The sequence below is a fragment of the Centroberyx gerrardi genome, chromosome 1 (genome assembly GCF_048128805.1).
Source record: "Centroberyx gerrardi isolate f3 chromosome 1, fCenGer3.hap1.cur.20231027, whole genome shotgun sequence".
NCBI classification, from domain to species: domain Eukaryota; kingdom Metazoa; phylum Chordata; class Actinopteri; order Beryciformes; family Berycidae; genus Centroberyx; species Centroberyx gerrardi.
In genome coordinates this window covers 37,994,115-38,010,782 of record NC_135997.1, presented here as the reverse complement: position 1 = coordinate 38,010,782, position 16,668 = coordinate 37,994,115, and the positions used below count along the sequence as shown (strand labels likewise).

Sequence of the window (16,668 nt, the reverse complement as noted above, 5' to 3'; positions counted from 1 at the left end):
TTGCGTTGCGTTCAGTCGGTGTTGCCTGTTGCGTTGCGTTCAGTCGGTGTTGCCTGTTGCGTTGCGTTCAATCAGTGTTGTTGTCTGTTGCGTTGCGTTCGGTCGTTGTTGCGTTGCGTTCGGTCGTTGTTGCCTGTTGCGTTGCGTTCGGTCGTTGTTGCCTGTTGCGTTGCGTTCGGTCGTTGTTGCCTGTTGCGTTGCGTTCGGTCGTTGTTGCGTTGCGTTCGGTCGTTGTTGCGTTGCGTTCGGTCGTTGTTGCGTTGCGTTCGGTCGTTGTTGCCTGTTGCGTTGCGTTCGGTCGTTGTTGCGTTGCGTTCGGTCGTTGTTGCCTGTTGCGTTCGGTCGTTGTTGCGTTGTGTTCGGTCGTTGTTGCCTGTTGCGTTGCGTTCGGTCGTTGTTGCCTGTTGCGTTGCGTTCGGTCGTTGTTGCCTGTTGCGTTGCGTTCGGTCGTTGTTGCCTGTTGCGTTGCGTTCGGTCGTTGTTGCGTTGCGTTCGGTCGTTGTTGCCTGTTGCGTTGCGTTCGGTCGCTGCTGCTGCTGCTGTCTGTCTGCTGCTCAGTCAGAAACACCCGGAGCTGCTCATCACTTTATGAGTCGATCAGCTGACCGCCTCGAGTCAAATATTCAGAAGAGTCATTTGACTGGCAGACACAGCTAAGTCAACTCTCACCTCGCTGTCACTGCGTCTCCTGAAGCCATTTGACTGGCAGATGGGGGGACATTTACCTACAGACATGCAACAATATGGACAGATTTTCCTTGACAGAGCGAGAGAGAGGCAGGCAGGCAAATCACAGACAGCAACAGACAGACGGGTCCGACTGACCGGTCCGCTGGCCTCTTCTGTCTCTCCTGTGAACCCGGACTGTTCACTGAAGGTCCAAAAGTCCAGTACTTGCCTCCTTGTGTTAGCTGTCCCTCCGCTGCGATGCTCTGCTGACGCTGCAGTGCTGCTGGGTTTAACACATGCTGTTGCACACTGAAATATAACTAGTAGCCATGAGCTTCATCGAGGGCATTAGAGAGACTACGACCCGGCTCCGGCCCCAGGACAGTAAACCTGTATTCTTGTCTATTCTTAAAAACACTGCATGGTGAACTTTAAAGCCCTCTCTCTCTGGTGAACAGTCTGGTGAACTTATTTATTTATCCAGGGAGGATTTACTGAGCTCTGTGCTCTTTTTCAGTAACATCCTGCTTTCACATTCACACACACATTCACACCGAGAGCTGCAGTACAACCACGGTCTACTGGTTTTACTTCAACAGCGACCATTTGACTTCAGCATCATGTATCATGTATCATAACACAGCTTTGGAAATGGAAAGATATTTAGGTCCTGACTTCACTAAATGATGCAGGCCGCAACTTTCACTGGCGTGTTCGAGTCAGTCATCTGTTCCTCGCCTCGCTCTCTTCTTCCTCCTTCTTCCGTACTTTTGCACTTTTTAATTGTAAATTTTTTACCTTTACTATATTTTTTATTACTCTGTAAAGCACTTTGAATTGCCTCAGTGTATGAAATGTGCTATATACAAATAAAGCTGCCTTGCCTTCCTCCTCTGCTGCTCCAATGAGATGAAAACATCCTCCTTCCTCTCTTCGGCTCTGTTCCTCCGTTCTCTCCTTCATCACTCCGGGGTCACAGCCACACTGTCAGGGCTCTGTGACCTTTGACCTCCTCACTATTGGTTGCTTGTAATTTTTGGTCATCTAGGAATTGAAGCTTTTTGTACTGTTGACCTCATGCACACAATACTCCTGAACAGTCAGATTACATGGTTCAAAGTAACATTTAACCCATTAACTAAGAGTATTCTATAAATAGCTAATAAGCACCTTAGTTACAGTTGTTCCTTCCCTGTATTCCCGTGTGAGGCGTGTGACATGTGACATGTGACATGTGACATGTGAGCAGGCAGAGGTTTGATGTTTCCTCAGAGACACTTTGACAAGACGCTGCTGCCACAGGAATCAAACCTGCGACCTTTTGGCTGTGGGACGATCCACTTGACCTGCTTTAGCTTACAACAGTATCAGCTTTAAAAACATATTTTCAGAAAATTCCCCAGCATGCAGTAAAGAGAACAAACTGGACATCAGGACTGATCTGTTTGATCCTGAACTCAGAGTGAAAGATGTTTTAAGACGTGAAACAAGAATAACTTTTTAAAGACATTTTTCAAACTGACGACACCAGAGATTGTGCCAATACTTTAACTGATTGCACTTTTATTTTTTAATAAGTAAATCAAAATCAAAAGTCTTTTTGAATCTCCAAATATGTACAAGAATTTAAACAAAATTCATCACATTACAAAATAAATTAATAAATAAAAAATAGCTTTAAGGAAAAGACATTCTCTACATGAGTTTTCATTGTGAATTCTGCCTTGATGCTTTCCTTCGACTCGCTGTGGTGAACTCGGGTCTCAGTACCTTTCACTTCAATTATAGTGCAAACAAAGTCTGAATCATATCTGAAAGAGAGAAGACAGCCGTTAGTAATCAATATGTTCCCTCACACTCACCCAGCAAACCATTTGACTGAATATTCAGATTCATCTCCTTTTAAGTGAAATCCTTCTGTTTCATCGTGACTCGTTTTAAAAACAAAGTTGTTGAGACAAACGGTTTTTAGTTTCTCTCGTGTCTGGTCTGAAGCGAGTTGCATCATCATGCAGATCAAAGCGGTCGTGAGCTCGTCATGGTTCAGCATGCTCATAACATCTCTCAACATTTAATGAAATGAGCACAAACTCATGTTCCTCTGCCACAAACTGAATCATGTGACAGTGGCAGGAAGTGGACAAACTGTGCACATTTGTCACATGAAAAGGTTAGCTAATGGTTAGGTTTGGGCAAATAAAACAAAATTGGTTAAGGTTTAGGCAACTAAAACAGTTTGGTTATTTAGCAATTTCTATGTCAACTTCTTCCTGTTTCTGGTCGTGTCTCCACAGATGTTTGCATTTTAAAGCAATACTCCACTTAGTTTCAACATGGGATTATTCAGCACAGAATATAATCTACTGACCAGGATCAGATGCAGCTGGACTAGTTTGTAGCGTTCAGATTTTTTCTTCCCTTCATTTGAATGGAAACTGCCACTGAACACGTTGGTGAACAGATTCAACATCAGATCTGCTGCTGTGATTTCCAGCTGACGAACAGGATGCACGTATCCCTCCGCTATGTTCCCGTCTATCAATAAAAATGCTATTTGGCGGAATGACGTTCCAAAAATATATGAGCAACAGCCAGCTGAAAATCACAGCAGCAGGATCGGTTGTTGAATCTGTTCACCAACGTGTTCAGTGGCAGTTTTCATTATATTTTCGTGGCTCATTCAAACGCTACAAACTCATCCAGCTGCATCTGATCTCGCTGAGGAGTTTATATTCTGGCTTTCATGGCGGACGAGAACCGAATAACCCCCATGTTAAAACTCGGTGGAATATTTCTTTACCATGCCCCCCCCTCACCCGGGCGGGACATGCTCCTCTTCAGCTCTTTGAACGACTCTCCGGTCAAAGTGCGGATCTCGTCCCTCAGCCGGCGCCGGCCGTCCAGCGTCAGGTGCCACAGACACGACTTCCTCTTGCCTTCCCTGCACAGCTGGTGGGGAGTCTTGCGGAAGCTGTTGCTGAAGCACAGGTTGTGGCGGATCGTGTTCTTCCAGCCGTCCGGCGCCGTCTGGAAGAAGGGGAAGTGCTCTCTGGGAAACGACAAGAAGTGACGCGCGAGGACCCGGTTAAGGCGACGCTCCGAGTGTTGAAACCGTCAAGTAAACACATCAGATTGTCTTAATGGGGGTCAGGTCATACGTGGACTAGGCAGAAGTCAGTTAACAACTAGATTTCATGTTTGTCATATAGTCTCATCTGGGACGGGACTCTATCGCCCGACCCCATCCTGCCATGCCGAGTGTGTCTGGACCGACCTGGTGAAGTTGTAAATCTGTTGGACGTTCAGACTTCCTGTGTGGCTGCTGCTGAGCGCCATGGCGATCAGGATGCAGTAGTTGACGGGCGGGCGAGGCCAGCCGCCCGGCTTCAGGGTCGTACTGTCCTGGAAAGGAACCGAGGACTTTTATTCAAATGCCGCCTAAAGTGAGCTTGTGAGGTACTGGTACATGAGATTTTGCACTTTCAGTTTTCATTTCAATTTCAACATTTCAAAGCCGATATCCAGATATAGGTTTTGCATGCAAAATGTGATTAGTTCATAAAAAAAAAGATTCAAGTTTGGAGTTTCCTACAGGAAGAAATCCAGGGGCGCTGCTGAAATACTGCTATACTCTGATTAAATTTCATATCAAATATCTCTCTAAGAGCTTTCAAGGGAGGGGCCAAAACCCTTTAGGAGGAACCTTTACAGGTTCTTCAGATGGCGACCAGCAGGAACCCCAGAAGGTTCCTTGAGGAACCCCTTTGTAAAAAGGTTGATGAACCTGACAGAACTTCAGGAGCCTCTGACATGTAAGAGGTCTTAAAGGAAAGCTTTGGGGAAATGTTTTCCTGTGCGGAGCCCTGATGTTTCCAGGGTGTCATGTGACCGGTGGGTGGAGCTTCCTCACCCTGGCTCTGGAGCTCCGCCCCTTGCGTCGGCTCTGGGTTTGTCGATATGCGCCGTCTTCATCTCTGAACTGATGATGAAGGTTGGCAGGTTACATTCAGACACACTGTGAATGAAGACACTGATTTCTGTTGCATTTGTCTCATCGTTTGTCGTCTGATTTTTCTCTTTTGGGATTAAATTATTTTATAAACGTGTCTTTTATCTCATCTGCAGAGTTTGTATTTCTCTTCTTTTAATCATTAATGCACATCAAGTAAATCCAGATGTATTTACCAATTACCTGCAAACATTCTTCTTACAAAAGTGCTGTAAAATAAAATGAACAGCAGGAGGCAGAAATAATCTCATTGGTTGATTAAACCTTGATGGGCGGAGCCAAACAACCACAACAACGGCAAAGAAGGAACTCTGAAAATAAAAGAGATAAAATAATAAAATATGGCTTTTCATCATGACGTTGAAGGTCAGCTAGCTAACTAGCTTACCTAGCTAGCTATAGGCTAGTATGGCTAGTTTGAACTTGAAGGTCAGCTAGCTAACTAGATAACTTGGCTAGATTGTATTTTTTCAGTTAGCAGCAGAGCGCTAGGCTTCATAATATTAGCTTCCTCCTCTCTGAGCTTCAGGCTAACTGGTTGTTTGGCTCCGCCCACTGAAGTTTAACTCAACCAATCAGATTATTTCTGCCTCCAGAGCAGTTCTGCCTCTGAGAAATGTTTGTAGAACTAAAACTACAATCTGTGACTGGCATTGAAAGACTGAGGTTATACTGGGTTACTCAACTTCACACTCAGTCACACACACACACACACACACACACACACACACACACACACACACAGTAACAGAACACAGTGTGATGGCTGGTGATGTGTGCAGTTTGTACCGTGTGTTCAGTGGAGGAGGAAGCAGAAAGCAGCTGTTCAGCCTGGACAGGGGCAGCATGGGGGGCCAACATGGCCGACATGCGGGGCTCAGAGCGAGGGGGGCGTGGCTCAGAGCGGGGTGGGCGGGGCTCAGAGCGGGATGGGCGGGGCTCAGAGCGGAGGGGGCGGGGCTCCGAGCGAGGGGGGCGGGGCTCTGCGGGCTGCAGCCGGGGCGTCTGGACTTCCACAGCGGCTTTACAGACAGTCTGCAGATTAGCTGCTTTTTTGCCATATTGGATCGGACAGGCGAGGTTCGGGTTCACCATCAGCCACAGGTTCGGCTGAACGAACGAGTCTGATGGTGACAGCAGATGAGAAAAGATATTAAAGATGCTACATGAATCATTTCAACATCAATAAATCATTAATATAGAGACCGAACAAAACAGGAAGAGGTTCTGTTCTTTCAGAGCAAACGGAGATAAAGCTGAAAGAGTTTCTGGCAGCAGATGGTGGAAGGAGAGAAAGGAAGATGGAGAAATCACTTCCAACATGTTGATCCTCTTCAGGGAGGGGGAGGGGGAGGGGGGCAGGAAGCAACGGGGCTGATGGGAAATGTAGTCTTAATGTGGAGAAACACTAGAACTAACAATACTACTGGAGTGAGAGAGAGGAGACCGATCAGCTGTTTACAGTCAGTAGACCGAGGCAGAAACAATCATTTAATAATCATAGACTGATGGTTAAAAATTTTACATGGAGCAACTTTAAGTTTAGACATTTAAATGTGCATAACAATTTTATTCCTTTAGCACCTAAACATTTACAAAGTGCTTCACATAAAAAACAGAAGAAAACTAACACACAGACTAAAAATAAATCAGAAGGGACCAAAAGAGGCGAAAGATAAAAATGAATAAGAATAAAGACAATTTAAGATAAATCATTCAAAAAAGCCGCTGTATAAAAATGAGTCTTAGTGATTCAGCTAGTCAGGGTCCCTCAGGCAGGATTAGATTATATTATATTGTATTATACTGTATTGCAGCTTCAGACTTGACCTTCCCCTCTGCTCACCTGGCTTCTGGTTGTGGCAGATGTATTCGTCTTTCCTTCTTGAGATTCTTGCATAGTGCCACTGGACCAGGTATTGATCATTCAGTTTATCATCTGTCAGGAGTGATGATAGATACCGATCACATGAAAATCAATATTACTGCTAGACACTGGATCTTTGCATTACCTCAACAACACTGGACTATACAGACAGCCAATCAGCCACAGTTTTGCCTTTCTAGTGTTAAGAAGGAAGAGCTTTTGTCTGACGTCAGTAAAGAGCGGAGTGAGGTGAGGTGTTGAGAGACAGACCGACTGGTGTCATGGTCACAGTGAAGATGAACCCTGAACCCTGATCCTCCTGCTCTTCCTCCTCCTCCTCCTCCTCTCACCCTGGTGGAACTGGTCGGTGGTGGTTGTGAGCTTCATCTCCTCGTCCATGTCCCAGTCCGTCAGGCCGGTGCAGCAGTGAAGCTCCAAGAAGCGACATCTGGCTTTAAACTGTAAAGACATTTCTGCAGCTTCAGAGCTTCCTGGGTTTGTTCCTCTGTCTGCTCTGCAGCAGCTGCAGCCGGACGCCTGATTACACTCAATTAACTCTGAAGAGACCGACTGAGCTCAGCCAGTCTGACTCTGCTCTGACATTTATTCACTTTACTTGTTGAAACACTTTTTAAAGCTCATCTTTTGATTCAGTTCTTCCAAATCAGGAAAGTGCTTTATGCAGAAATCTGATATTCAACATCTCAGATATCTTTCTGCTTTTAATTCCTAATATTTAGTCATGGTGACACCTCAGCCACTCCTGACAGACCAGAATATTACCTCTGGATTCTTACAGCAACGTTACGTTTCATTTGAGTAACTTTAGAGCAACGAACCCCAACTGACCCACCAGTAGAGACTGTGTTGTACTGTCAGCTCCCAGTAGAAACCAGTAGAGACTGTGTTGTACTGTCAGCTCCCAGTAGAAACCAGTAGACTGTGTTGTACTGTCAGCTGCCAGTAGAAACCAGTAGAGACTGTGTTGTACTGTCAGCTCCCAGTAGAAACCAGTAGACTGTGTTGTACTGTCAGCTCCCAGTAGAAACCAGTAGACTGTGTTGTACTGTCAGCTGCCAGTAGAAACCAGTAGAGACTGTGTTGTACTGGTCAGCTGCCAGTAGAAACCAGTAGAGACTGTGTTGTACTGTCAGCTCCCAGTAGAGACTGTGTTGTACTGTCAGCTCCCAGTAGAAACCAGTAGAGACTGTGTTGTACTGTCAGCTCCCAGTAGAAACCAGTAGAGACTGTGTTGTACTGTCAGCTCCCAGTAGAAACCAGTAGAGACTGTGTTGTACTGGTCAGCTCCCAGTAGAAACCAGTAGACTGCATCAGATCTATCAGACGGTCAATTTACAGTTTAATCTGTTTATTTGTCACATTTACAACACGTTTCACAAATAAGACAAATGAATTTTTACAGCATGAGGAGACAAAAATCATACAGTCAACTTTAAATATCTATATATCACTTTGTAGTTTAAACATTACACGTCTTTAATATGTTAATATATATTCTGCTCACGTTCAGACGCTGCGGCCTGAAACAGAAATCTGCTTCAATTCACACATTTCACTTCTTGACTTTGGGGAAAAGCACAGAACTGAGCTGATCTACATGCTGACAAATCAACACCAACACAGAAATAAACAGGATTCTGACTCCGAGCAGAGGAATGTTTTCATGCCGACCTCTGACCTCTGACCCTCGGCCTGTGAGGTCAGCAGCAGGGAAATGAACCGTCTTCGCCCAAAACTAATCAGACACTTCACTGTTTGACCAGACAGAAGCCGGATGATGACAAACCGTCTGCTGGTTACAGACCTGGACCGAACGCCTCAGGACGGGTTCGGGGAAACCCAGCGTCTGTGTGTTTGTTTTACGCGGCCGGTGTGCCAGCTGGGCGGAGCGTCGCAGTAAACACACGCTGAGCGCCAGAACGTTTAGACAACCACAGGAAACTATTTGAAAGTCAAATTAGTTTCCTCTTCCGATTGACAGCTTTACCTCACATCATCTGAACTGTCCTGGAGCGTTAAGCACCACCCATCTGCTACTCCGACACATTAAAACAAACGCCCACCACCTCTGTTGGTCCAGGTTTCTGTAGTGTTCGTTAATGTTCCCTGATGTTCCCTGCTCTTATTGGCCTTCAGTTATTATATCTATATTGTTTTATTGTCTGTGAATCACTGTGTGAAAGATGATTCGATATTTTCACTATGATCTAGTGCAGTAATCAGCCTGAATGGATCTCACATTACAACAAACCAAAGAGAAAACCAATTCACACCTACAGAAGAAGAATGGAGGGAATTTAACACCGAGCTGAGGCTCCGTGTGTCTACTGAGGGGGGGAGGAAGAGTTGTTCTCAGAAGATGGGAATGAGGAGAGGAAGAGGAGGATGAAGAGGAGGAGCGATCAGAAGATGGGGATGAGGAGAGGAAGAGGAGGATGAAGAGGAGGAGCGATCAGAAGATGGGGATGTAGTTGTCGATCTTGGCGCGGTGCCGCTGGGCGATGCACTCTGCGATCCAGACGATGTTCCTGCACTCCTGCTCCTTCAGCTTCACATAGGCATAAAACACACTGAAGTGGAACTGGTTCAGGAAGGCCAGCTTGTTCAGCTTCACCTGGGGGGGGGGGGGAGGGAGAGAGGGGGGGGGGGGGGGGGGGGGGGGGGTTAGCATGTCAGTAAACAGCAGCAGACTCAGATTAGCAAACCAAAAACCAGATCAGGTCGATAGAAACAGAAAGAGTTCAGAGACTGAAGTAAGTGTGTGTGTGTGTGTGCATGTGTGTGTGTGTGTGTGTGTGTGCGTGTGCGTGTGCGTGTGTGTGTGTGTGTGCATGTGTGTGTGTGTGTGTGTGTCACCTCGTGCTCGAAGAAGCGGTCCTCCAGTGTTTTGTCTCCTGGATTGCTGCCGGCTCCTTCAAACAGCAGCTTGTACTCCTGAAGACAGACGGGAGGTTTTTCCCTCATCAGTCACTTTACTGTCTGCTGTCCGTTTAATGGCATTCAATTGCAATGTGGTGATGTCATCCCCCCCCCCGCCCCCCGCCCCCCGCCCCCCCCCGGCGTTCAGACTTACAGGATAGTAGTCGGCGACGGCCTTGACCTGCTCGTAGTCGTCGGCGCGGGCGAGCTGAGCGAGGCCTTCTGGGTAAAGCTTGCCGCAGTGCGGGAACAGCTTGGCCCGGTCCTCCTTCGACAGCTCCGTCCCGAACGAGTTGATGGTGATGATGAACGCTCGCCGGTCCGCCTCGAACTGAGGAGACGCACAGAGAGGAGGAGTCAGACTGACGACAGGGACGAGGTCAAAGGTCATGAGAGGGAATACGAGCCAGGCAGAGATTTTAAATGGATTCACTTTGTGTCACAGAGACTAAACAATGAATAACCTATACTGGTAAACTAAGACTTTATCTTCCAGAATTATCAACTCATATTATATCATGTATTATTATTATTATTATTATTGTTATTATAATATCGACATCACTGAAGCATTACGACTGGAGTGTGAAAGTGAAGATGTTGATACAAGAGGCAACAGCTGCAGGAAAATAACACTGATCATCTTAGAAATGTCGACTTGTCATTAACTTCTTCAACAGTGAGCTAGTGAAAACTGAAAGATCTGTTGGGGGATTCTGGGAAACCAGAACCCCCCCCCCCCCCCCCCCCCCCCCCCCCCTCACCTCCAGGATGGGACACATGGTGTCGGCGGTGGTTCCTCCCAGGTTGGAGCAGAACTTGTAGAAAGCCTCCAGATAAGCCTGAGAAGGAAACAGAAACAAAACAGATGAAACCTGTTTTCTTCTTCTGTGGTTTCTGTCCTTCACTCAGTTCACTGCTTCCTGCTTCAGTCTGTCAGACAGCTGAGAGAAACTGATCCAGACTGAGACCGCTGGTCTGATTCACATGGTGATTCTGTACTGAGGAACCTTCAGTAAATCCTTCATCTCCAGTCACTTGCTGCTAAACTTCGTCAGGTTCGGAGGCTCCGCTAGTCTAGTTAGCTGGTAAAGTATTGCTCATGACTGATGAATTCTGGGAAGCACCGGCCCACTGTGGCCGGTGGATAAAACCCTTCCTGTTCTGATGCCTTCTGCCAGCTGGACTTCCTGTCACGCCTCTGCTCCGAGATACAAAACTCCCAAAGAACCGAACCACACACAAACCCTGATAACATCAGTGACTTTCTACCCCGACGCTTCCTGTTCATCCATCATATAAATGAAGTAAACATCCCCTCCTGCCTCTACGGTACCTTGTAGAGTGTGTTACGGATTATCTCGATGTTCATCTCGTCCAGGTCCTGCTCTGATATACAGTCCTGGAAGAAGGCAGCTGGAAGGAGAGGGAGGATTTAACATCAAACCCACAGAATAAACGTACGGACAGAAAGAATATGTTGGCGCCGTCTTCTGTTCAGCCGGGAAACTACAACAAAGTCTTCCAATATCAATCACAGGTCCGATAATATTCAGTTCTCATGATTTAGGTTTTAAATCTCCTCTGGATCTGGATCAGAATAAAGTTCTTCAAGATGTTTTGCAGATTTAAGTGAGCAGCATCAAGCACAAGTCAGTTCAACTGTGTGTGTGTGTGTGTGTGTGTGTGTGTGTCACTTTCACTACCTTGCTCTGTCTGTCATGTTTGTGCAGCAGAGTTTTAATTATTTTGTACAGTTATATCACAGCTGGGCAATAATTCAATATAAGCATTCAATGCGTTTTCACTAACGACATTGAGCTGTTGTGATACTTCTGTTGTCTAATTTAATGATAAAAGCAACAACTAATTAAAATATTTTGTTTTTTTGCACTTTCTTACAATGCAGTTCAATGCGATGACCATCCAATCGACTGTTTAACATGTGATCAGATCTCGTTCTACACCCATATCTCAAGGATTCTGCTGATAAGAGTTCAGTGTGTGTGTGTGTGTGTGTGTGTGTGTGTGTGTGTGTGTCTCACCGAGCGGCGTGTCGACCAGGATGGCGTTGTAGAGCTCGGCCGGAGTCTGGGCGATGTTGACGGCCTCCATCTGCTCGAAGCTGCCCAGCGGGTGGCACTTGGGCACCAGCTCGGAGATCGCCCGCTGGTGCAGCGTGCCGGTGATCAGCAGGATGACGTTATCGATCATGTAGCTGTACCTGATCAAACCATCACCTGCGGTCAGTACTCATTATTCTCTGAGGGGATTCCGCTAACTATTATTTTCATTATCAATTTTGATTAATCATTTAGTCTCTAAAATGTCAAAATAATGACAAATGCCCATCTCAGTTCAGAGTCCAATGTGATTCTTCAGGTTTCTTCCTCAGTCTGACCAGCAGACAGAAACACAAAGTCTTCATTTAATAAAGAGATGAAACAGAGAAAAGCAGCAAATCTTTGCTGCTTTTGTGAAGCTGGAACCCGCAAATGTATTTTTACTTGATTAACAACTAATCAATTAATCACCGAATCGTTTCATCTCTAGCTCTCTGGCATATTGTTTCTGTAAAACCAGTCGGCAGGTAAAATACTGAAAGTGTAGGTTTACAGACAGTGACAGTCAGTTTCCTGCAGAACAGAGCGTCCTACTGCCCTGGTAACCATGGTAACAGAGCATCCAGGTGACCAGAGCATCCTGGTGACATATTGTCTTACTGCCCTGGTAACCATGGTAACAGAGCATCCAGGTGACCAGAGCATCCTGGTGACATATTGTCTTACTGCCCTGGTAACCATGGTAACAGAGCGTCCAGGTGACCAGAGCATCCTGGTGACATATTGTCTTACTGCCCTGGTAACCATGGTAACAGAGCGTCCAGGTGACAGAGCGTCCAGGTGACATATTGTCTTACTGCCCTGGTAACCATGGTAACAGAGCGTCCAGGTGACAGAGCGTCTTTGTGACATATTGTCTTACTGCCCTGGTAACCATGGTAACAGAGCATCCAGGTGACCAGAGCGTCCTGGTGACATATTGTCTTACTGCCCTGGTAACCATGGTAACAGAGCATCCAGGTGACCAGAGCATCCTGGTGACATATTGTCTTACTGCCCTGGTAACCATGGTAACAGAGCGTTCAGGTGACAGAGCGTCTTACGTGATGAAGTCCATGAAGCTGGCCAGCGGCTCGTAGGATTGGTTCCTCATGTGGCGAAACTCCACCACCATCTTCTCCTTCAGCTTGTCGTCGATGACGGACACGGTGAGCGGAGACGCCTCATTGGCCAGGAAGCTGCCATAGTCCGTACTCTGCAGGTGCAGCTTCAGGTCTGAGGGGGGACAGACAGACACCAGGTCCTTCTGGGTTATACGGGACAGGACTAAAGATTAAACTGCAGGACACTCAGTGACTTCATGACTCTGCTCATCAACACACTGCTGACTGGAACACGACTACAGACTTCACATCATGTGGATAGGATTCACTTCTCCTTTCTGCTCACACCAGGAAGTGCTTATTCCAATAAAACCTCAAATATCACACAGTTTACTGGAGAGGAAGGCAGCGCTAAACGGCTTTAACAGAAGAGTTACAGACAGAAAGCTGGTCGGTAGTTACAGAGAGGGAGAGTCAGTCAGCAGCTGACAGCTTAACGTTTGCCAAAGGTTCAATGTCTCCATAATAAAATCCCTACCGACTGTAACGTTACTTCCCCTAAAAAGCCGTTATTGATCCATCAAACGACGTCACGCTCGGTCAGATGTCGGCTTGGGTTAGCGTTAACGTTATGTAGCTATGTTAGCTAGCTAGCTAGCTAGCATTGAGTGATGAAAAAAAACCCATGTCGAGCTAACGTGTCAAAATGAACACTGTGACACTCTTTTAAACAGTATAAAATAACTGTGAGCACGAGACAAAATGACAGCGGTGGTGAAAATATTGAAAATAACGAGAATATTAATGTAAAGCGAGCTAACTCGCTTAGTAGCTAAATGACAGCTAGCGCAGTTAGCCTGACGGCTAGCTGCCGTTAGCCGCTAGCTTCTGTTTAAAGCTCTAAACTGACCTTCCAGAGTCTCGCACTGCACCAGGTTCAGGTAGTCTCCCTGGGACAGGATCCCGGCCTTGAAGCCCCTCACCAGGCCTTCCAGATAGCCGTTATCGACATTAAAATAAAGCTCGGAGAAAGGCATCCTGTCTGCGGGACGACCGACCGACTGACTGACTGAGCAGCTGACTGACCACGTGACTCATCACCTGACACAGGGAGGGGGGGGGGGGGGGGGGGGGTGCGCGCGCATACTTGTGTGTGTGTGTGTGTGTGTGTGTGTGTGTGTGTGTGTGTGTGTGTGTCTGTGTGTGTGTGGGTGTGTACATTTTAATATCATTTCTAAACATTTTATTGTTTCTAAAATATTTGTATTATTTATTTCATCACTTTATTACTTTTTCCCACATCAGCATCAGTAGAGCGACATGAGGCATGGTCGTCATGCAGCTGGGAGGTGAGAGGTCAGAGCCTGCAGGCCTTCACACAGGAAGTGATGACTCATTGTTTCTTCGTAGAAATGACCGGGGAAGTGGAAGATTGAGGAAAAGAAGCATCAGTGTCAGAAGTTTGAACATGACACACGAGCGGCTGGAGAACATGGTCTGTGAAAGCTGCTTGTTTTAATGGAGCAGCTGGACAGAGAAGTGATGGAGCTGGAGCAGAATAAATTAATATATATATTATTGAACAAACAGAATTTCAAAATCAATGAAATACATTTTGAAAACCTTTGTTCTCTGCTGCTCAGTGTGGAGCGACGGTGTGTCAGAGGGAGCCGCCCTGCAGACAGATCAGATCAGATCAGCAGCTGTTGTCTGTAGGTTGTTTTGCACTTTACTGTGAAGGACAACAACTGAACAGTCCTGTCCAAGTAAAACAAACAAATGAGCATCAATAAAATGTGTAAAACATCTACAGCAATCGCACCATGCTGCTTAATCAGCATGAAATCCACATCTGAGGCGAGGTGACCCCCCCCCCCCCATCATAATTAGCAGCAGGAACACTGTCATCATGTCTCCATGTGTGTTTTAATCTGCAGAAACACTCACAGAGCGGCGGCCACTCAGAACAATTTCCTGTCCACGACAATCTGCTGGAGATGCTTTTAAGTCTGATGATGAGTTTTAATCTGCTCTGGATGTTTGTCTGACTGCAGGTTTCAGGTTAGACAGCAGCTGAGAGACAGACTGCAGGTCTGATTTGATTTGGTGAAAGTGCTGAGTGTCGTCACCGCGTCGCTTCACAGAATCCACTACGGATTTGCGGGATGAAGGAGGATTCTGGGTAATGACGGACGCAACCGGCGCTTCACTGAGGACGTTTTGATTGGTTGATAATAGAGAACCCTGAATGAACCGGTCGCTTCCGACTCCATATTCCACCAACCTGCCTCTCTTCAATGTTCCCATGAAGGAGACTCATGGAAAACAATTAAGATCTGATCTGTGATGATGACTAACATGGCTGAGAACACAGGACAAATAAACACCAAATAAACACCAAATAAACACCACCACAATATGCCACGATGATGACACTATAGAAATATTAGGTAGAAATATTTATATATTAATTAGACTGAAAGTAATAAAAAATAAACTCTAACATGGCAGTGTGTTGGTTGTAAAATATTCCCACAGAATTTAATCAGAAACAGGCAGAACAGAAACATGTTGAGCATCTCCCACACACACACACACACACACACACACACACACACACACACCGTAAGTCAAGACACTAGCCTGTTTACAAACAAGACAAACATAAACCTTTTACAGCTTCAGTGTACGTTAGAAACACATTTTTAGCTGTTACAAACCTCCATGCAGAGTGATAACATTTGTCCGACCCAAGAGTCCAAACCTCCAAATCCATCAAGTCAGCGGACCACAACCAACTTCTTCTCCACCAGAGGTTTTGGCCTCAGCAGCTAATTTCACTTGAGATTTTCAAAATAACTGTCATTAACAGATATAACAGATAAAACACAGGGTTGTTTTCCCGGTGATTGACAGGTCGTCAATTACGGGCCAACAGCAGGCGGAGCTGCGGCTCTGCTGGCCAAACTCCGCCCCCTCCGCCTTGGCTCCGCCCTCTGCCTCTCTTTGGCTGCTCCGCCTCCAAAAAATGTCAACATGGCGGCGACCGTAAACACAATCTGCAGCTTCAAAACCTTCAGGAGACGATGGAGGAAGAAACTCACTTCATCTGTTCAGCCTGTCCAGGAACAAGTCAGCCTGAGTTCACATTTGGATTGTAGCTTTAAAGTCCCACATGGTGTAAAGCAGGACTCCCTCTCCTCTGTGATGATAAAGGAGTTGGATGTCTATCTAAACATGGTGAAATATCAAAACTAAATCCACACAATCCATATTAGAAAAGCGAGCCTCTAAACGAGCCGTTTGGACTTCCGTAACTTTGTGGCGTCACAAAGGTTCGCTCATTATCATTTCTGTAAGAAATAATAGACTAACAAAGTGTTTTATTCAAAGCGGTCGAGCGGTCGTCATCGTTTATTACCGGAGAGTTTTCCCTACCTGTAGCCGCCGGGCCGCGGCGTCTCACGTTTCGCTCTCGAAACGGTTAGCCGATCGGAACGGAGGGTCGTTAATATTAATGAGCCTTAAAGACACGGCGACAGAAACGGCCTGTTCTTGGTAAGGCTCAGAGAGATGCTGGAAAATGAACGTGGAGAAATGGATTGAGAGTGTTTTTGGTTCATGACACCACACACACAGCTTTGAATGGACAGAAAGACACAAAATAAAACACTGGACAGTGAGGATATGGGACCGTAAAGGAGAAATTCTTAGTTGGATGATATTCATTAAATGCATTGATCATAAACATACAATAGGTGGCAGTTTAATAATTGTGGTTGCGGCCTCTGTGTCAACATAAATCATCATAAATCAATATAAAACCTCCGGCAGGTCGGGGTGTCTGGGTCCACCTGCACATTTCAACTGAAATTAGTGAGATGTTGCGAAATGCATTGAAGACGGACCCAGAATCTTTTGGGGCCCCTGGTGGTCCGGGCCCCTGGTGGCCCCGGGCCCCTGGTGGTCCGGGCCCATGGTGGTCCGGGCCCCTGGTGGCCCCGGGCCCCTGGTGGC

General features: G+C 46.3%; 2 protein-coding genes across 2 annotated transcripts; both read right to left on the bottom strand.

The window, feature by feature from the left end:
• Positions 1 to 2,451: 2,451 nt before the first annotated feature.
• foxr1 (forkhead box R1) lies at positions 2,452 to 7,016 on the bottom strand. Its single transcript, XM_071927406.2, has 7 exons — positions 6,896 to 7,016; positions 6,525 to 6,617; positions 5,638 to 5,802; positions 4,586 to 4,647; positions 3,944 to 4,071; positions 3,486 to 3,718; positions 2,452 to 2,480 (listed from the first exon to the last, which is right to left on the bottom strand). The coding sequence occupies exons 1-7, from the start codon at positions 7,014 to 7,016 to the stop codon at positions 2,452 to 2,454; spliced, it is 831 nt and encodes a 276-aa protein (XP_071783507.2).
• Positions 7,017 to 7,888: 872 nt separating this feature from the next.
• atp6v0d1 (ATPase H+ transporting V0 subunit d1) lies at positions 7,889 to 13,712 on the bottom strand. The gene is made up of 8 exons (XM_071927395.2): positions 13,562 to 13,712; positions 12,652 to 12,823; positions 11,531 to 11,709; positions 10,822 to 10,901; positions 10,250 to 10,327; positions 9,640 to 9,816; positions 9,423 to 9,500; positions 7,889 to 9,180 (listed from the first exon to the last, which is right to left on the bottom strand). Exons 1-8 carry the CDS (start codon positions 13,686 to 13,688, stop codon positions 9,019 to 9,021), a joined length of 1,053 nt encoding a protein of 350 aa, XP_071783496.1. The 5' UTR covers positions 13,689 to 13,712; the 3' UTR covers positions 7,889 to 9,018.
• Positions 13,713 to 16,668: the final 2,956 nt, after the last annotated feature.